At 31.6% G+C, this 18450-nt stretch overlaps 1 protein-coding gene and 2 long non-coding RNA genes across 3 annotated transcripts in view; 1 reads left to right on the top strand and 2 right to left on the bottom strand.

Annotated features, from left to right (window-relative positions):
• The window catches only part of LOC121127242 (uncharacterized), a 66587-nt gene that overhangs the window by 22202 nt on the left and 25935 nt on the right, over positions 1-18450 (bottom strand). The window contains exons 3-4 of the mRNA XM_040722591.2: positions 502-591; positions 255-441 (exon numbers count right to left, since the gene is read on the bottom strand). Of these exons, the coding sequence (XP_040578525.1) occupies positions 255-441; positions 502-591 (277 nt within the window). The remainder of the gene's footprint in view (positions 1-254; positions 442-501; positions 592-18450) is intronic.
• On the top strand, positions 5687-15308 carry LOC121127245 (uncharacterized). The gene is made up of 2 exons (XR_005867690.2): positions 5687-7585; positions 7680-15308. It is a non-coding gene; the product is annotated as an uncharacterized lncRNA (long non-coding RNA).
• On the bottom strand, positions 9016-18449 carry LOC139906741 (uncharacterized). Its single transcript, XR_011782579.1, has 2 exons — positions 18098-18449; positions 9016-18030 (listed from the first exon to the last, which is right to left on the bottom strand). It is a non-coding gene; the product is annotated as an uncharacterized lncRNA (long non-coding RNA).

The following is an 18450-nucleotide window of genomic DNA, read 5'->3' as shown; positions in this document are numbered from 1 at the left end:
GGTACAAAAAAAATAACAAAATATCACAATATTTATGAAAATTTGAGTTCTGGACTCTCAAAAATGGAAAAATAACAATTTGATCATATGGTTACTCCGTTATGCTATCTTTTTAGCTACAAAGAGTCTATACTTTTTTTGTTTTATATTACAATGGAATTTATGTTCAAAATTGAAAGAAAATTATATTTATAGACACAAATATTATTTATGTTAAAAAGTTACAATTTTAACTCTAGCATAAATATACTTACCTTTATAGATATTACATTTAGAGGTTGAATTTCTATCATTACTATTATTTTTATTCGATAAGTCGATTGTAGGATGTTTTAAATTGCTTGATTTCTCAACAACTTTAAAGAATGATCTTAATTTTGAATTATCTGTGGATTCATGTCTCCTATTTTTTATATAATGAATTGATGTAGGTGTTGCTGTCTACAATAAATAAAAAGATGCGCAAAAATGAAAATTAAAAAAAATATTTGAAAAACCTACCTTATAAGTTGTAAAATTTAATTTTGATGCAGAGCACGTTAATGGAGAATATATATGTTTATTTGAATATCGTGTGATATTACATCCAAACTTAACATGAAATATAAATATTTTAGACATATTAGTAAACTATTATTTATAGTGCTTTGTTGGACCTAATTCAAAACTCCATACCACAGTTCAGTTTATTCATAATCAAGTAACACATGTTGATCACAAAGGAAATGCCATTAATGATGTTATCAATACGTTTTTTGTTATTAACAGTCAAGCAAAAACAATCATTCTTTAAATTTCTGAAATCTAATATTTTGCTTTCAAAATGTTATTAAATAAAGCGGGAAAAAACTTAATTACTAATTTGATTAAACAATCTAATTATTTTTTCTTACTATTATTGGACTACCTGCTATAGAGAACTTTAGACTTACTAATATAAATATGTAAAAATAAAAAAGGAATTTAAAAACATGCTATTATTTGCTGTTTTGATCCCAAAGCAGCGTTCAAAAATATCAATATTTGTATATCGCAACGACAACGAATATGAAATGCATACATTGTGGTAATTTTCAAAAAAAAAAATCCTTATTGATAATGTCTTAGTCAAAGGTGGAAATTGTTTAAATCCTCATGAGCGTAAATTAAAAAGAAAATTATATCTTGGCAACTTTGAACAATGACAAATCTACTTAAAAATATCAAAAAAAAAGTATAGTGCTGTTTACTTGCTAATACGTTTGAATTTTCAAAATCTGGAAAAATAATTAATAAGAGCACTGACATTTTCCTGGTTACCAACATACTTTTTTTAAATGTATGATCACGATAATTTGGACAATTTTCACATCCCCAGTAGTGTTTTGTTCCTCCAAAGGGACTATAAAATTATAAAGTCACAGTATTTATTGTTAGTGCCATTGAATATTTCAACTTTTATACTATTTTATTTGTTGAAAACCTGACAAAATTTTAAATGGATCGATGCGTTTAATCTAAATGTATTTGTCAAAAAGTTGAGTTGTAAGTGTTTTGAAATAATAATTTTCTGTATGTATATATATATATAAAATAGAGTTTACGTATGTCTGTCGTTTATGACTGCTTACACTTTTAAATACAAGAGGCTGAAATTTTCCATGGGTGCCTGTTTCGAGCGTGGTTAGGCTAAGGCAGTAGTTCCGATTTTGGGAGAGGTCATATAACGGGGCGTATGTTATACTCAAAACACAAAAACCGTTTTTTGTAGCTCATGGAGACTTGGTAAAGGGTTGAGTTATAAATCCAAAAAGTGATTGGCCTTTCAAAAACAGCTGTACTAATAACTACATTTTATAAATGTATTCCTAATCTAAAAAATTATTGGAAAAAAAAATTGGTGAAAATTGCAAAAACAATGAACTTCCAATAAATAATGGAGGATTTGTAAAAATAATAAAGTTTATAGAAATTTGTCTGAAAATTTGTTTGCATATTAATTTGACACATGAAAATTGATGCTTAACTTAAATATCCCTCATTTTCAGAATATTTTTTTTTTTCAGTTTTTTTTTTTTTTCATCAAACATCAATTCTTAAGGAGAAATACCACAAAACGATGCATTTTGTACAAAAAAAAAAAAAAAAAAAAAAAAAAAAAAAGAATTTAACATTACAAGGAGTATTTTCAATTTCCGGAACATTTTATCAAATATTTATTGCAATATTTGTACAAATGAACCAGTTATCTTTGATTATTTTTATCGATAACATTATTGTCTATAACTTTTTTTGTTTTTGCAAGTACGAAAAAAATATTGTTAGTTTTGTGTTTCTCTTTACAAAACACATAAATATTATTAACAATAGGTGTACAAAACTCATCACCAGGGTTTTGTTAGCCAAAATCTATGAGAAGATGAGGGATGGGATTATGAGCCTGTAGGACAGTAAACTTTCTATCTTTAATAGATATATTGGCCTCTGGGATCATCTTATCTCTCGACTCCTTTACTTTTTAAAATTTGCCAAATGTTCCTTTAAAGACATCAAGGTCTGCGACTTGTTTGTAAGGAGCTCGATAAGGGAATGGGTAAAGCTTTCACACAACACCCCCAAAGAGTTCTACCATGATAGTGTGGCAGATATAGAACTCGGTATTAGAAAGCTCCTTTTCGCTCACCGTACTTTAGCTAATGGTAGGGATCGATCACTTAGAGATAGTCCTGATCCCATTGTGAAAGAGGCCATAAAATTCAACAAGGGGTTGGCAGAAATAATGGATATCCAAATTGGAGGACTCTCCTGCTCCTCCAGTGACCAAACTGGTGAGTTATACAAACGTGGCCTCCACGACAAGATCTACACGCAGGGGTTAACATGTACTATTCAGGGCCCTGACTATAGCAGCCAACGAGTTTTCCCCTACGATCCAGATAATGGCCGGGTCACCACCCACTAAGTAAAATAATCAATAATTTTGGGCTAAGTTAGTGCAAAAAAGTTTTATGCTAATTTTTGGATGGCAATTTTTGACAAAAATAAAAATGGACGTCTCATCTCGACAATTATTTTATGTACAAATATTATAATACCTCTAAGGTTACAAGAGCCAGTGGTAAGAGTATTTGGGGGGGGCGCTATGATGAGACTATGTGGATTAAACGAATTGATATAGTGTAATTAGTATATGTAGTATAAAATATAGTCAATTTCTTGCTCCGTCGTTATTATCATAGAAAAATAATTAGAATTATCAGGATCTTTCTTGACAACAGCGAAACATTCATATTAAAACTATATTAGTAGAATAGATTATTTCTGTTTATAGATTATTTTCTGAACAATTTTTCAATTATTTCGACCTTTGTCACTGTGATGTCCCGCTTAATCCTTAGCTGAGCAACACCGAGTAACTCCTTGCTAGTATTATTATATAATTATAAATTATAACTTTTACAGTATCTTTTATGATTAGTGTTATCTAATATCCAATTTTTATCAGACTCAGTTAAACCTAAAAACCACAGCTCCTAACTACTTTATCACTTTTTTGAATTAATATAAATTATAGCACTCATATCAATGAATAAATTTATCATACTGTAACAATATTGAGAAAAAGTATACCAACTTGCTTTTATGTTATCGCCACACAGTTATTATAGCCTCAAGTCCAAATAGATCCGCATAGCACCAGGTTAATGAGTTCTTGTAAAACAATTGAATTAACGTAGTATCGATTCTAGGATAAGTTATCATAATATAATTCGTCCTTAAAATCCTGGTCTAGAAATGAAGATTTAGAGAATGCTAAGTATTAAAAAATCTGTGAACTGCATTGAATCTATCAAACGACTTCACTGTATCAGATCCGTCCAGGTACTGGACCTCATATCTAATAGAGGTTTTATCGATATGGGTCATTCCAGTTCCAATGATTTCTAATATACAATCACAATATTCAAGGATCTTTCTACTCAGTTCACAAAAACATGGAACTACAAATTTCTCTCCTCTTGTTTTTTGTTTACCTCCTAGGTTGTAGATTGACAGCTGAAACTTCCTTTCTTTATCTAAGAATTCATTGATATACTTAATAATATCCTGTAAAATCCTACATAGTATTTTATTCGATACTATTTATTTTATTAAAAGCTTAGCTATACATATATATTCCTATATGATAACCATAATGTCTTCATTAAAATAATAAGATGGCCAGTTTATGTATATATAAGACGATGTATTGACCAAAAAATGTATTTATGTCCATTGGGAAACGGAACATAATTATAGAATAACCTATTACAATGACAATATCACTTGGCAGTCTGCTTGTTCCAGATGAATCCTATTATGTACTTTTTCTTATTCACTGTTCCTGTAATATCATTAGATAACTTACAAACAATAAGAAAACGAAAATATCTTTCCAGACAAAGCAGGGAGCTCTCTAAAGTACTACCTTTTTAAAATTACTACCCTAACAAAAAGAGACACTTAAAACTAAAAATGTATATATATGACCTCATGAACCTGATTGTAATCACTCACAGCTATGTACTTCTAAGTAGAACAACACATAAGGAAAAAGCAGTGTATGATTCTATACAAAAGAAACCTGGTTTGTTAAATGCCCATGAAAGATCCTAATACAGAAAGACATTTAATGACAGATAATAATAATACCACATTAGCCATGTGGAAAACCGTTCTGAACAAAGTTAAATCGGATCATCTGTCATTTTTAGATTACGTTTATTTTGAATTTTTGAAAACGGATTTGCTGAAAAAATTCCAACGCAAACACAAAAAAAAAAAAAGTCACCCAACTTATATTTTGATGAGTCGTCTTGTATTAAAACCTGAACGATCAACAACAAAATACAGGATTTTGATAAATATATCCATGCCTGACCAGAAAAAGAGAAAACTTACATTAAACACATTACTTTTACCTGTCCAAATTTATTACCACAAATTTTCAATTAATTTTGCATTCAAAAATGCACAAGTATATTGCAACAATAGATTTTACACAAACGTTCCTTTCCAAACGACTAAAAAAGGAATAAGATATGGATATGTTAATATTTATTAATAGTAATTTTGATAAAAATCCTACTGAGATGTATCAATTTACCAGACTCCCATTTGGATGAGTAAGTAGTCCATATATAGCAAGTTATTGTATTTAAGCTACTGCAAAACTTTGAAGAAAAGAATATCCAAAAGCAGTAGATATTATAGTAATAAAGACTTATATGGATGAAATTCTGAGTGGAGGTAATACTGAAAAAGAAAGAATTAAATTTATAAAAGAAATCCTTATCATTCTTGAAAGTGGTTGATTTCAAGGTCACAAAATTACGGTAAATGGCTAAGTCATATTAAATGCCATTGTTAAAAAAAACACTGGTTCAAATTGATTTAATTTCGATTTTGGTCATACATTAGATCAAAAATCAAACGAATATAAATTTGATCTTGATTCAAAATTTAAACAATTTGTCCCAAATTCAAAAAAGATAACCTCTAGGTAATATCAATAGCAATTTGACACACAAGGATATGTATCACTGTTTGTAATGAAATTCAAACAAAACCTTCTTATGTTATGGTACAATAAGAATTCTTGAGATGAGAGCCTTTTAACAAAAACAATAAGATATGATAATGGGGTTATCATATTGGATCCTGTCGCTCAAGAATCTGTAAAACTGTTTAAAGATTGGATCATTCAAATTTCCAAAATTAAAAGAACTCTCGTTTCCAAGATGGACTGGGAATCTGCTTGAATTCCTTGCTATCTTTCGCGACGCAGATGCATAAAGTTTGAGTAACCAAAAATGTCTCCATTACGAAATATGAAAATTGTTAATCCAATTCTATGGTTTAATGTTGAAATTGACTATTTGGGACCCTTATCATAAATAAAAGATTATAAAATGCATATCGAACCTCAAAAGATTCGGGCTTGTACTCTTCACCTGTTTCCACACTAAAGCTATACAAGTTGCAAAGTCATGCTAAACATTATATTTCCTTGAAGTATTTCGACGTTTTGTTGGAAATTGTGGTAGACAATCCAAATTGTATTCAGACAGCGCAATAAAATTTCAAAAAGCTAACAACCATTTAAAGGAACTTTTTTCTAAGTAAAGTTTGATAATATTCAAGGAATAATCTTTCATTGTGATTTCCCAATAGATTGGGAATTCTTCCAACCGAGGGACTCACGACAAACGGTGTCACGGAGAGAATGGCTGGTATATTTAAAGGAGAATTTAGAATGGCAGCATAACAAAATTTGCTGACAGTTGGAGAATTGGAAACTTTAATTTAAAAAATAAAAATTATTATAAATGATAAACAACACTAAGCTTAACAAATGGCAAAAAAATTTGACGTCAAATAAAATAAAATCCGCTATTAGAGTCTAACGTTGCTGGAAAAGAAATGGTGGAATCTAAGTTGACCAAACAAGAGAAGATGTTTAAGGTCCCTCAGTGGTGTGTACAATCGACTCCCGAGAACCAATCTTGTGTTCAAGATCAACCCTACCACAAAGAAAAAGTCAAAGAGGATAAAGTAATTCCTGGGAAAACAGCTACCATGTCTGGAGAACTAGTTCCTTACAATTCAAAATATAAATTAGAGAATCATGTTGCTGATGTTCATCAATATGAATTGAAGAAGAATAGACAACGTAAAAGATATCAAATAAAATTATTTGAGCAAGCATTAAATATTTCAAACCATGCATGGAAAGATTATGAAAAACAATTGTTTAATATAAATCTATAAAATAACAATATCATAAAATTATACAACTTGGTAAAATTATCATGGGCAAGTGGACTATCTTATAATTTTTCTGTCTATTACAAACTCAAGTAATTAGTACAGGAGAAATAGACGCCAAAAAAACAAACAAACACTTGTTTGTTATGTATATTGTGCAGACGTCTTTTTGTGTGATGTATAAATTAAAATCGGAATTAGTGAGTTCAAAATGTATTTTGGCCTTTCTATACATATATGTGAAAAGTGCTACTAGTCCATTTTTCCGTCTTTCATTTTTATTTTTTATGGACCACAGTATACTCAAGGTCAGTTTTTGAGAGTCGACTGTTGTATCTTGAGATCCAGAGGATTAAGCAAGTCATTGTTGTTGTTGTTTTTTTCTTCTCTTCCTTGTGAGGGTGTTTACATTTAATTTCATATATAAGTTAAGATTTCAATATATTTATTTTAACTGCAGAACAATGATCATTCTTTTTTATAAAAATAAAAAGGAAAAAAATATACAAGGTACTATGATGAATATTTAATATCATCTAAACAAGTAGAACTCCTACACTACTCCCCCTAGACGACATAGTGAATCAACAGATCGTCTAGTTATAGCACAAAATAAAATAATTCGGTTTTTTTAAATTGTTTGTTAATGGGTCCTTTATTCAAGTGTTCAGGAAGAACATGTATTATTTCTCCATTATTTTTAAGAAACTTTCGACGTCGAGGTTGCCAGAAGTATAGGTGTACGCGTTAAATAAATTAAATGCCATGGATCCTGAGCGGCCTGTGATTAATTGAAAAGGTGAATATTTAGAACCCGAGTATATTGGTACTGAGTTCCTCAGTCCCCATAAAACTACAGGTAGTGCATTGATCTACTCTTGTTTTTCTTCCAGAATTCGTGCTACTAGCCCGGTCTTAAACGATCTGTGGAAACTTTCTATGAGTCCGTTGGACTCTGGATGATACGAGGTTGTGTTTTTGCTTGCAATCCCATGTGTCCTGCAAACCCCCATCAATAATGAACTTGTGAACTGAGTTCCTCAGTCAGACACAATGATTCCTGGAACTCGAAACCTCAAAATCCAAGCACTCAAAAAATTATTGACTATTGTCTTGAAAGTTATATCTGGAATAGGTATCACTTCTGGCCACTTTGTGAAACGATCCATAATAGTTACGGCATAGCACTGTCCCTGAATCCGTGGAAATGGACCGATTTTGTCGACGTGAATAAAGGAAAGTCTTTCAGATGGAGGATCGAAAGATGACATTGGTTTTGAGCTCCTGAAAAGTTAGGTTTTCTGACACGCTAAACACACTCTAGTGAAGTTCCTGACGTCTCCACACAAATTAGGACAAGCGTAAAAAAGTGGAATCTTCCTAAACGTTTCTTTAAATCCCGGACAATTTTCCTTGTGTACAGAATGCACGATCCTTTGACGCAATTCTGGAGATAACACAGAATGCGTCAGTATTGTCAAAACCAGCAAGTAGGGTTCCTGCAATGTATTTAACAGAAAGTTTAATTTTAAACTTAAGTAAATAAGGACCCTGTTTCTTTTGATCCTCAATTACATCTTCGATGAAGTTTGGGCCTATTGTGGTGTTATTTATACTTTTAGAAAGAATGTCTGGAGTATGATTTAATTTTCCAGAAACATGTTCGATATCACAATGGAATTCTGCTATGAATGCAAAAGTACAGAACTATCTTGGTGTCCAAAAGGGATTGTGAATGTTAATCGCTGTGACTGAAGGTTGGTGGTCCGTGAAAACTTTAAAAACTTGTCCATCCAAAGCCCATGCAAAATGTTGGATGCTCTCCTTAACCCTTAATAATTCCCTATCAAACGTTCAATATTTCTGTTGTGTCGTTGAAAGAGCCCGATATCAAAAATTTAGAGGTTGCCAGTATCCATTTACCTTTAGCTTGAGAACAGCTCCCATCCCTGTATCAGATGAATCAGTTGTCAGTGCTAAAGGCAAAGAACTATCTCTGAATGCAAGTTGAGTTATTTTAGACAAACTATTTTCAATACCTTGAAAGGCATGTTCATGTTTTGTATTCCAATTAAACTTTACATTCTTCTATAACAGGGGGTTCAAATGAATTGTCCATTGAGACAATCTTTCGATGAACTGAGAGTAATATTTTGCCGTTCTCAAAAATCTATACAGTTCATCTTTGGATTTGGGAGTTGGTACTTTTTTTATTGCATTTACCTTACATTTTACAGGCCTAAAACCTTTTGATGAAATAGAATGTCCAAGGAACTCTACTGATTTCATGAAAAATTCACATTTTTCAGGCAAGATGATCATACAAGCTGTTTCAAGACTTTATAACACCTCGTTCAATGTTTTTCAATGCTCATCCATCAACTCCGAAGCGACAAGGATATCATCAATGTCCACAAACACATTTGGAATTCCTCGTAGAATTGAATTGATATTCTCTGAAATGTCTGAGTATATATTTTTAAGACCAAAAGGGATCCTCAAATGTTCATATTTAACGAAATGGTATAATGATTACAGTTTTATTTATAGAAGTGCTATTCATAGATATTTGGTTATATGCTCTGTGTAAATCTATTTTACTAAAAACAGTCATAATTTTTAGATTAGCATACTAATCTGATAGATATGGGAGGGGATACCCATAAAGGTCCGTCATCCTATTTAATTGACAATAGTTGCCAAACATTCGCCAGCTTCCTTTGGGTTTTAGAATGACGTGAATAGCAGAAGAAAAATTAGAAGAAGACGAGCGTAGGATTCCTTTCTTCAACAAATGGTTGATTACGTCTCCTACAAAATTTAACTTCTCACCATCTAACTTGTGCAATTTCGCAAAGCAAGGAGGACCTTTCTTTTCGATATGGTGTTCAACTCCGTGAGCTGGATAAGTTTCTATATAACTTTATAACTTTTATTATCAAAGAAATAATTATAATTCAATTTGATTTCTTGACTTTTCGATAGTTCTGAAATGAAGCACAGTTAATCTCGGAATAACTTTTTATTGAAAATATCAACTCCAAATCCGAAATTATATTAAAAAATCTGCTCCCTAAATTGGATACCACTTTGTACCACAATAAATTTCCATTGGAAATCTCCTAGATTTTCTAGATTGAGAGTTAAAGTTGTTGTAACAGTTACATCAATAAGGGTTCCTCCATATCCAATAATAGATGAGAGTTTTTTTTCGAAAAATACTATTACATTTATTAAATGGAGTAACAGACACTTGCACTCCTGTATCTAGCAAAAAGTTAATCAAATTATAATTGTCTTTGATAAAAAAGAAGTTTGATGATTTATTAACAACCTCGGTCCCGCGCAACCGAGGGCAATTTTGTTTTTTGAAACAAGTACAAAAAAAAATGCCCACGAACTCTTGAACAGGTAGTTGTGTTCATTCCCAATTTGGAGTGATAATAGCAGATATCTTTTTCTCCTTAAATTTGGACGTGTTATGAAGAGGTTTTTTGAAAACATGATTGATAGGAGGCGAAGTGGAATAGTCTTCCACAGTGAAAATATGTGAATTGCTAAGTTCTTTGGCTTCAACACACATTTGCTTCAACTGAATGGGACTGTGCTCTCAAGTACCCTTGCTGGTCTTTAGGCAAATTTCTGATGAGGGCCTCCTGTAGTAAATGATGTTGCAAATCATGGATGTATTCTTCGGCAAGGAGATGCTTAACTCCATCTATAACTTCCCCAGGGAAGAATCCCCATGAATCGTACAGTATATCAGAATTTTCTTTAATTCTATCTGAAGGTGAGAGACAATATTTCTGTAAACCGCCTTTTTTGCACAATCATACATGAGTCTTTCCTTGTTAATAGGAATAGAGCTAAAAACTATGTTGAAGCCATTAAACAACATTTGGTCTGATCTTCATTGATCTTCCTCATCCAAAAGTCCAGCTCAATTTTTCGAAACCAATTTTCAAGGTCCATCCCCGAGAATTTTGGAAGATGTAGTTCTGCTACGGCAAGAGTCAAGTTGGTGCCCTCTTCCGCTGCGTAATTTTGTTCGATCGGAGGGACATTGTCCCCATGGTCTTGCCCATCAGAATGAGATTTTTTAGGAAGCATGATATCACATCGGGGGTCACCAATGTTAGTATTTAAACATCTTTATTTTAACTGCGGAACAATGATCATTCTTTTATACGAAAGTAAAAAGGAAAAAAATATACAAGATACTGTGATGAATATTTAATATCATCTATACAAGTCGAACTCCTACATATACATATTACATAACTGTCTTTATTTGATTAAAAAAATAATTGGAACTTAAAAAAAAAATGTTTACCCTCCCGATTAACCTTTCAACGATAAAATCGGAAAATAATCGAGGATTACTGGAATAGGTTACTCAAATATCCTCAAGGAAAATAAGAGCAATCATAGAGATGCAGCAGTTCGTGTTAACCTGGATAATAATTATAAATGGGAGACTTTTGTGCTCACAATGGAAAATGCAAAAGGTGTGGGCTTTAGAGGACAAAATGTTAAACACATTGATATTTATGATATAGCAATGAAATATGGTTTTAATATGCGTAAAAGTGCGGGTGCTAATGCTAGATTTTGCCTAGGTCAAGCTTGTTTTTATACTAGATTCCCTATAGACATTAGGTATCGAATTGATGACTTGAAAAAACACAAAAAGGCGAAAATAAAAAATGGAGACGGTTCTTTAGAGGAAGTCACTTAAGTAAAAGGTATTGATAATGTTAATATTAATAAAAAGAAAAAAATGATTGTGACGCTTAAAAATACTTGCAAAAGAACAAATGAGGCAACCATTATTAAATGGTTGAAGCAACTTGGGGAGTTTATGGAACACTATCCTTAAAAAAAAAACCATCTAGATAAAAAAGCAGAGGGAAAACATAAAAGTAATAAGAAAATTTGGCAAGACAGTGACTACCTTGTGAAAATTGTAACTAATCCTTCGTCTATCCCTCAAATTTTACTGGTTCAAGGAAGTCTAGTTAAGCTGAAGTTTTCTGGAGTGAAACTTTAATGTCAAAGATGCTTTCATTTTGGACACATGAAACATTATTGTATGGAAAAACAAATTCAACATTTGAATATGAAAGGGCACTCTAAAAGGTTCTTCAACAACGTCTTCCATCAAAAGTACAAATTGAAGAGAATATGGAAGCCCAAATTCCATTTTATGTTTTTAAATTTTTTATGTTCATTAAAATGTGTTTTTATTTTTTTTGTTACTTTTCTTTAAATAAGATAATGCCCTCAAACAATGTCAAACAAAACTTTATTTATAAATCTATCCATATGAATAAAGATCTGGAGCCTTTATATTCTCTTAATCGAAAAACAGACAAAAATCACTGATTTTCACTTGGAACCATTACCCAATGATTTTAAATCGAATATGGGCATTAAAAAAAATACTTTCTTCAAAAACTTGGGGCAGAAAAGATAGGAAATCAAGGCATGCTTTAATGAACCATCTTCTGTGTATGGATCCAGACATTATGTGTCTTCAGGACATAAAATAAAAACTATATTCTTCTTATAATCCAAGTTGTCCTCTCTGCCTTCCAAAAAAGTTTCTTGCCTTTTCTAGTAGAGATAACGACAGTAGAGGTGTTGTGACACTAGTCACGAAAAAAGTTAGCGATGTTATTTTTGTAAAGCGTTACTGCAGCTAGAGTGACTGGAATAAAATATGTATGACCAACAATAGAAAGACGTCTTCGGTAATAAATGCATATGAACCAAATGAGCTACCCACTTTCTTCTTCCAATCTATCATCAATATTCAAAAGAAAGACCCGTTTCTCTTTATATCGATTGCAGACTTGAATGTTGACCTTGACAGGTCGTCAAATCAATATCCCAATTCAAAAGTCTTAGGTGAGCTTTGTGTGAGGTTGAATTTGGAGGACATCTTAAAAAAGCACTGTCCAGAAGAGGAAGTATCCTAGCAAAGAAACAAAGAGCCTTCCCGGATTGACCTGGTATTGATGTCATACAACCTAAACAAAACTGTAGACAGTGCCATATATATATAAACAAATAGAAATCAGCTTCTATTGTCAATTGAAATGGCATTTATTAATTTTATCAGGATGGATTCTTGGTGAAGAAAAATTTAGAGTAAAAGTTAAAAAAGTCTTATTCAATGTCATAAGTCAAAATTCAACACTAAACAATTAATACATGTTCTATCTTGAGCTATTCAAACTTTTGTCTCAGAATTTTTTGGGAAAGGAAAAGGAAGAAACCGATATATCAAAACGAAGTAAAAAATCATTGAGTTCTAGCTCACTATTTACATCAACCTTTACTGCAAATGCTGTTAATTCATTAAGAATAGCAGAAATAGCCGAAAAGTAGATGAATGACAAAGTTGTAGATGAAAGTGATTCTAACAGTTTTTTCTAATCGTGTGAGGGCATTTTCATATAATGGTTCATATACTATTTTGTTAAATGGAGTAGAAAGTGAAAAATAATTCTGAAAAAAGTTGCAGACAAGGCTGCCTGACTGCGCCTCTTTTATTCATTGCATCCATAGAATAATTAATTCTACATATTTTAAAAAAGTACGGTGGGTTTGGTGATTATTTTAATGGCAACTCGCATCTGATCGATGCTTATGCAGATGATGTCACTTTAACAGTAGAACCTAATTCAGAGTCACAGCTTCTTAAAAGAATCAATATCCTGCTGTACTTCTTGGAAAAGTATGAGGAAAGATCTGGCTTAAATATCAAAAGGCAAAACCTCCATTCTTCCTCTGAATGCTTTGAAGCAAAGTGAGAATAAAAAAATAAGAAATTGTGCAGGAAAAAATAAAATTGAGATATTGTGCATGAATTGGGAGTTCATGTTTGAAATGGGCATTCTATAAATTGTGATATTTACCGAAACATCACAAGGTGGAGAAATTTTAATCTTCAGAGAAGGATTGATCTATATAATAGAAAAATAGTTCCCTAGGTATATACAAAGCCACTGCTTCCCCTCAATTTGTTGAAGGTGATCAAAAAAGATCAAAAGTGGCTAAAAAACTATTTTACCCATGCTATTTGACCCCCATAAAAAGGCCTAAATCACGATTGGAGGCAGAATTGCATTTCTAGTGAATATAATTCTGAAAAAAATATATATATAAATTTTTATGGATATGTCCAGGACATTGAATGGAGGAGACAGGTTTCATACAGCGAGTTCTACCATAGGCTCATGATTGGTACTGCCCTCACCAACGAAAGAACTGCTGCTCGCTCCCCGGTATGTACTGCAGCTCAACTCATTATTTGGTCAGCTGTTCTTTTATTCAATGGGGATTCTATTCTGGATATGATCCGAGGCAAGATTAAGAAGCTTGTCTTCTTAGAAATCTTTACAGTCCAAAGAAATTAGAGGAAGAAGCCCTAAAAAAATATTTTAACTTTTCATGACATAAATGTGTAAAACCCCTCTCGTGATGTTCGGTTTTACTTCCCTTTAAAAAGAGTGACAAGAGATTTTATTGTTCCTAGACCCTGGCATATGAAAATGACTTTTATTAAAGAAACAAACGAAGCTCAATCTTTTTGTGATTATTATTTGAATATGTTAGGACTCGAGAAAATTGGAGAAAAATAATTTTATCTTCCCTCATGTATATTTTGCATAAAAGGAAATTTACTGAACAATTTCAGATATCTGCCTATTGTATCAAACTTTTCTAACCATCCAAAGATTGTGGATTTATTTTAACAATATACTGCATGCCTTTTGTAGATTATAGGGCTGTCAAAATTCTGCAAATATTCGTCGCCATCAACATCAAGGTACTGGCAAAAGGACCTTTGAATTTAATCAAAGCTCCTATACCTTTCGGATTATTTCAAAGGAAGAATGAGTCTCTACAGAAGTATAAAGCCATTGTTTATGCTTTATTACACTCTAAGGCATTAATTGCTGGAATACTTACATCCGATGAACCAATATACCGTTACGAACTTAGAGCAATTTATTTGGCATCCGTTACTATATATATTACCCTTTCCTTGAAAATCCCCTATGCTGATGACATGTCCTGGATCCCGGCGGCAAAAGAAGTAAAATTATATCCATCAGTATCACTCCAGCATAGGAAGATACTAAAGTCAATCTTCAGAATTTTTAGAATTTCTAACACGCACTCTTGATTGCTAGAATATATTTTGGTTTCAATTATTTGTATATAGTAACAATTATCGATGTGTTTTATAAAGGATGTTTTTTTTTATTATCATTATTGATGAGCGTCAATTTTTTTTTTTAAAACCATTGACACTTAACTTCCCCCACTGCTTGCTTGGAATAAGATATTTTGTGTTTTATTTTTCAAATGGCCTGTTTGATATAAATTTTTGAAAGCTCTAATATAAAGCAATAACTTTAAACTCCAATGTTTATTGATGTTCATTTATTTACGTAATTGCTTTGTACATATAAAAGGAACGATGAATAAAAAAAAAAAGAATCCTTTTACTATACACCCGAATGATGTTGTGAAAAGAAAGTAATTTAGACACCCAACAAATGATAAAGATATCTCGGGCATAGTTTGGCAATACAAGGTACATATTACAAACATTAACGTATTGTTTCTCTGAAGTTACACTTCCCTCACTTGGTCAGACTTCCTGGAAAGATCTACAGCTTTACAGCCTGGAAGTCTATCAATTCCTGTCGAAATTGAGAAGGATATACAAATACGTAGAGACAGAAAATGTCGTATTCTGACGAACCTGTTATTTCCTGGGGGTCTGTTAGAATCTGAGTGTTTTGCATATCTGGCTATATATTCCCCCTATTGGCAACCTTAATTATGTTCAGCTATTTTTATCCCTCCTAAACTAAGGATTTTTTCAAAATTCTTAGTATTACATTATTATTCATTCGAAATGTAGAACTCTTTACCAATATACGTGTGTTCTTATAAGTAATACAGTCCATAAATCTCATTATCTTTGGTTCTTGAGAGACGCCTAACTCCTCATACATAGCTACACAAATGTATTAATGATATAAACTAGCTAAATATCTAGGATCATGTCATTCATCCCTTCTAAATAAAATGAAAATCTATTAAACAAATGAAATAGCTCCGTCTATCTTTTTCTCCCTCGAATACCGACCAAGATTGCATTAATAAGTTGTTCTTGTTGAAAAATCGTCGTTGCTTCCAGTATATTCATTCTCTACATTAGTTGACGTTTTTAATTCATCCTTGGTACATGAGGAAAAATTACAAATTGGCACAGTATTTATTCCTCTTTGGGAAATTTAATGTGCACATAACTTAGATTGATTCCTATAATTTTTTCTTTTTTTACAAGATACGATTTGTTTCTTATCAAATTTACAAAGCAATGCTTCACTAGATTCTAAAAGCTGTGATTGTATTGAAAAACCACTAGATGGTCTACAGGTATGAATAAACATCCTTTTATGCGAACAAGTTCGAATTCTTCAAATTATATCTTTGATCTTTGTCAAAAATGAAAGACCAACTATTTTAATCAGTATTAATGATGAACCTTCTTCCCATAAGAAAGTGTGAACGTCTTCGTACCTTTTCAAAGATAGCTTGTGCATCCTTTTCTTTGTGACTAAATTTTGTCCCAGAATCATTCAAAGGTTTTGAGAAAAATTGAAAGGCACGACTTTCGTGAGATAACACTGCAGCAATTAGATTTTTTAATGGAGCAGTTTCTAAATTAAGCATTTTACTCTTGGACTCTGAAGCAAATACTTAATTACGAACCCAACATGCACTTCATTACTCAAAGAAATTTGGGCAATGTACAGACACAGTATTTATTTGAAAACTTTAGGATGCAGTTATATATCAAATTTTATTTTCTATAATAGTTTGCATGCTCATGAAACTATTGGGATCAGCAAAATTCAATAAGTCATTTACGAATCATGCCTTCTCGACCAAATACATTGGAAATTTAATTGATTTTTCTGAAAAAGATCCCTAGTCTAAATTAATTGTAATTGAAACTCTTTCTATTGTCTTCAGGCAACATTTAAGATTTTTTGTTTGCTCCTGTTCAGTTTTCCCCCACAATGTCACAACGTAGAAATACAAATAAGAAACAAAGATATTTTTTCTCTCGAATGAACTTGTCCATCATTAGTTAAAAGCATACTACAACATTTGTTAGATCAAACCATAGTTGTCTATATTTGTAATTGCAAGTTCAACGAATTCTTCCATCACAGTTGTGTAATAAAATGCTACTATTTGTATTATATTTTTTTGAGTTGTGTCGTGAAAGATATGTGTACCCACCCGTGTTGTACTTGCGAATTCAAAATAAATATAAAGTTAGCGTGGAAGTTTTGGCTTCTTGTCTACAGTAATACCTCTAAGGAAAATTTGTATTCCAAGAATATATTTAGAAGGTGCTATATTGGCTGCTAAAATTACTGTACATTTTTTTGGATATTACGCAATTTGCATAAAAAATGTTTACGTTTGTATAAACTTAACGATCCTGTGATATTTGATTAATTTTCACTCCAAGAGACGGAAAGATTTTATTGAATACTGTATTGAGTTTATACAAGACATAATAAGACCATAATTTGAAGATATGTTAACTGTGAATATATTCCAGCAGACCTTGCAAGTAGGGACATAAATGCCAAAAAATTTAGTTCTTCCAAATTATGGTTTCATGGGACTAATTAGTTAAGTGAAAGTTTTTAATTTTTCACAAATGATTATTGTTTCGTTTATATATATGGTAAAAGTATTTATAGCTATTTAAGTTTGAAAATCATAATATGCAAAGTTTTTAGAAAAAAGTATGAATTCGCCCGTTCCCAAACATTTTACACGTATATACGCAGTGTTGTAAATCCGGTGAATTTTTTAGCAGGTCCATTTTTTAGTATCGGTAATTTCAAAAAATAAATTTTCTTTGCCTTAGCAGTTGTCGTTATTATTTAATTCCTGAGTAGTGAACATCTTTTCCTAAATAACTTTTATTATATTCAAACACTGATTGAAAATTCGTATGTGCTCATAAAATACGAAATATAACCCTCATAATTTGTTGCAAAAATATAGTTGCATGTCCTTGTTGGACTCTGAGTGAGCATAATTGGGAAACGATATCGAAGTAATTCTTGCAAATGTCCTTTTTTATATCCTTTTCTTCTTTCTCCCTTGTCCCAGCTGATTGTATATCCTCTAATAAAACATCATGATAATTATTCTTTTGCTCCACCAAAAAAAATCTTAAAATTGTCAGGATTACCATATTGATTTTCAGTTTCTTTTTTAACATGCCCATTGTACATCGGATTTCCATCACTATATATACGTTTACACGCAAGACAGATTTGGTAAACCACTTTGAGTGAAATAAATTAGGATAAGTTGAATAACCAATTATTCGATCAAGTAATCACTTATGTAATATTAAATGGGTTCCAAATCACTATTAAATTTTAAAAAAACTAAGAGTCAGGTAGTTAATTTAAGATATTGAGGATCATAGAATTTAAAGTGTCAGTTTTCAGGCTCAATTGCCCAAAGATTGTTTAGAGCGGAATGAACTGAAGATTTTTGGACCAACACAACACTAATTATAATATTGTAATACAAATA

Source organism: Lepeophtheirus salmonis, chromosome 12 (assembly GCF_016086655.4).
Source record: "Lepeophtheirus salmonis chromosome 12, UVic_Lsal_1.4, whole genome shotgun sequence".
In the NCBI taxonomy this organism is placed as follows: Eukaryota; Metazoa; Arthropoda; class Copepoda; order Siphonostomatoida; family Caligidae; genus Lepeophtheirus; species Lepeophtheirus salmonis.
The sequence above is the reverse complement of the archived record's forward strand: the minus strand, read 5'-3'. Positions and strand labels throughout refer to the sequence as shown.